Here is a 3,713-nt window from a genome sequence, read left to right on the forward strand (position 1 = left end):
GTTTTTCCCGTTAGCCCCCCAACCAAAGGGGAAGCCACTTAAAATTGAACATAGTCCCCCCCCTTAAACCGAAACTGTGAAAGGGCGAGCCACCCACCCCCCCCGCCAAACACAAAAGCCCTTTCCCCCCAACGGCCCCGCACCCGAAAACCCCCCTTTTTTTTCTGAGGGGCGGGTAAAAAAAAGGTTTTTTTTCGAAGCCTCCCCAAAAAACACGGGAAATATATTTGGAACCATAATTTATTCCTTTTTCCTTAAATGCTTTTATGATATCATATTGCGGAAAAATAAAATACACCTCTTTAAAAATCAGCTGTTTTTTGGCTGGGGAGAGAAAGGAAAACTGTCTTTACCCCCCCACCAAAATAAGCTATATTTTAAGACAAGGCGGTGATTCTCGTGTATTTTTAAATTACATTTGTAGGTAATCCCATAAAAAAAAAAAACTAGCTTTAAACTTACGGCCCCTTTGGGGGAAGTACCCTTTACGGGGTTTGGGCTTTTTACCCTATACTTTATTATTCCACTTCGGATCCTTTCCATATATATCGATATATGAAATTGGTCTTCTGATTGGTTTTAAAATTTTAAAATTTTCTAGGGGGCTTTTACACTTGATTATTGCCTATTCACAGGAATCGCAACGACGTCTACCGCTGGTCCACGATTTTAGATAAAACTAGATATGAACCCTGCGGAGACTGTTTCGTTTTTCCCCCCATTAAACATTAGATTTAAGTTTTTAAAGATTTGGGGCAAAAAATTTTAAGTTTGTACCAAGGCTCTTTTTTTGTGAGTAATTGTGATTTAAAAATGAGAAAATTTTATCGATGGTCGACTGAAAAACGGAAGTAGGTTTATATTTCGAGCGGTAGCAAGGGGGGAATTGATTTATCGAAAATTTTTTAAACAAAAACTATATTCGAGAATCAATAGCCTCTTCCGTTCACAGGGTTACACCTTTTTGATATATAAAAGTAGGGCAACATTTTTTTTTTAAATACAAAAGGAAGCGACGCCGTGGTCCCCCATGTGCCGCCCCAAAATGTGGTAAAACAGTCCCCCCAAAACCTGGGTTTTTGGATATAGATAGATTTTTTTACCCTAGTTTGCTATTTTTTTAGTAACAAAACAAAGCTAAAAATCGTGTCTTTTGTACCTTAAAAAAAAACGAACTCGTGAAATAATAGCAAAAACAATAAAACCCCTGTTTTGGATAACCCCTTTACAATTTTCTGGATAGTTATTTTTTCCTCGACGTACCAAGGCTGCAGGTTGTGGTCGCCGGATTCAATATTTAACTAGAAATAGAGGGTTCACGGTTTCAATAAAACTAAAAATATTTTTACCCCTGGGAAATGTTTGTTTTGGTATTTCTGAAGATACTGTTTGGTATTAGTTATTACTTTTAAACAAAAAATATACCCAGGGGTTCAATCTCTCCCGGAATTCATTGGGTCCCCTGGCACTGCTCACAAATGTACGTCAAATCGTGACGGTATAATATGTATCCTATCTTGCATTATGACGTCATATAACGTAACGAGAGCTATATGCATATCTTAATTTTCCTCATTGTCGTTTGTAAGCTGTGTTTTGATTGGTCAAATCAGAAAAAAATGATATTTTTCACTTTTCATTTGTGAAAATATCGCTATTTCACTGGTAAAAATGTTATTAAATATTATATAAAAAACTGCGCATTTAAAAAAAAATTTCGTTGGTTTATCAACGAAAGTCGTGCAGTGCATTCACTAGACACCGGATAGGATGTGTGTACTTTATATAAATTACATAATGCAATAGCTTTAGATTTCGATACTGAAGTTATATAAGATCTTACCGAATTTTGTTTGGGCAATGCGCTGTATCCGCTTGGTTCAAACTGGTAAAGATCCCACTGTTACTGCTCGTGTCTCCTAATGAAACACTGAACGCATTACTACTGACAGAACTGCCCCCTGACGATATTGTGGCTGATTCCAGGTTGACCATGGGTTTGAGTACCTTATCGTAGGTCTGTATGTTATCGGTTGCCAGGGTTTGTATGTTATCGGTTGCCAGGGTTTGTATGTTATCGGTTGCCAGGGTTTGTGTGCTATCGGTTTCCAGGGTTTGTAATGGTTTCATCGGCTTCCAGGGTGTCGGTGGTGGCTTCCAGGGTGTCGGTGGTGGCGGCTTCCATTTTTTGGGTATTGACGGCTTCCATATTTTGGGTTGTGGCGGCTTCAAATATTTGGGAGGTGACGGCTTCCATATTTTGGGTGGTGGCGGCGGCTTCCAGGATGCTGAAGGTGACGACTTCCGGAGTGTGGGTGGTTGACTCGAACGCTTGAAAGGTGCATTTAGATAGGATTGAGGTGACGAGAGGAGCCAGGGTGAGCCCGAATCTTGTGAGGCCCAGGATATGGAAGACACAGACGGATCCTGGTATGAAACCTGTGTAGATGTATACGGATCGGCTGAGAACGATGTCCAACTGGAATCAAACGATTGGTATGGCGATGTCGCTAATCCATTAAGTTGTCCAGGTACGAATAGTTGAGAGTCATCGTCAGGGGCATCATACGAAGTGGAGTACACTGGTGAGCTCCACGTGGCCATGCTTCCGGCCAGACATCCCACCAACACCAACGCCACAAACATCATGTCACTGTTAAAGTAATACATTAATTATGAATAGTATTAACAATCCAATATAACGTCGATCTGGTTTATCAAATTATAACCAAATATGAATATATCAACATGGCAACATTTCCACATTATTGTAATATTCAACATATGAAAGTTTTTTGATTCTTAAATGAAACGAGATAAATATGAACAGAGTTACAGGATAGTAATGTATGGTTACAAGGTGATACGGACCCGCTTCAAACTAAAGGCTAGATAGTTGTTCGTTTATGGAATAAGACATATTTAATAATACTTTCTTCCTTACAAACAAGCATGAGCAAATACATTTATTGACATCAGCCAGGGCCAACATGCCCGAATTTCCGTGAAAGGTTATATTTCACGTTTATGCCCTGCGTTGATAAGTATCATAAAAGGTAGATACAACCAGTGGTTACATAGAGGTTACAACCAGTGGTTATGGTAGTGGTTACATAGAGGTTACACAACGAGTGGTTGTTGTATATAGTAGTGTATATATAGAGGTTACACCGGTGGTTATTGTATATTATGGTAGTGTATATATAGAGGTTACAAACCCGGGGGTCTTGTATATAGTAGTGGGTTTATAGAGGTTACACACGGTGGTTGTTGTATATAAGGTAGTGGTTATATAGGAGGTTAAAACACACGGTGGTTTGTATATGGTAGTGTTAATATATAGAGGTTACACAACGAGTGGTTGTTGTATATGGTACATGTATATATAGAGGTTACACAACGAGTGGTTGCTGTATTTGGTACATGTATATATAGAGGTAACACAACGAGTGGTTGTTGTATATGGTACATGTATATATAGAGGTTACACAACGAGTGGTTGTTGTATATGGTACATGTATATATAGAGGTAACACAACGAGTGGTTGCTGTATATGGTACATGTATATGTATAGAGGTTACACAACGAGTGGTTGCTGTATATGGTACATGTATATATAGAGGTAACACAACGAGTGGTTGCTGTATATGGTACATGTATATATAGAGGTAACACAACGAGTGGTTGCTGTATATGGTACATGTATATATAG

General features: G+C 38.8%; 1 protein-coding gene across 1 annotated transcript; it reads right to left on the bottom strand.

Annotated features, from left to right (window-relative positions):
• Nucleotides 1-1,839: 1,839 nt before the first annotated feature.
• LOC117319400 (extensin-like) lies at nucleotides 1,840-2,646 on the bottom strand. Its single transcript, XM_033874212.1, has one exon. The coding sequence runs from the start codon at nucleotides 2,644-2,646 to the stop codon at nucleotides 1,840-1,842; it is 807 nt and encodes a 268-aa protein (XP_033730103.1).
• Nucleotides 2,647-3,713: the final 1,067 nt, after the last annotated feature.

The sequence above is a fragment of the Pecten maximus genome, unplaced genomic scaffold (genome assembly GCF_902652985.1).
Source record: "Pecten maximus unplaced genomic scaffold, xPecMax1.1, whole genome shotgun sequence".
Classification (NCBI taxonomy): Eukaryota; Metazoa; Mollusca; class Bivalvia; order Pectinida; family Pectinidae; genus Pecten; species Pecten maximus.

Bases quoted from the DNA above. Each gene is read 5' to 3' on its own strand.
- LOC117319400 (XM_033874212.1), bottom strand. From the start codon at position 2,646: ATGTTTGTGGCGTTGGTGTTGGTGGGATGTCTGGCCGGAAGCATGGCC.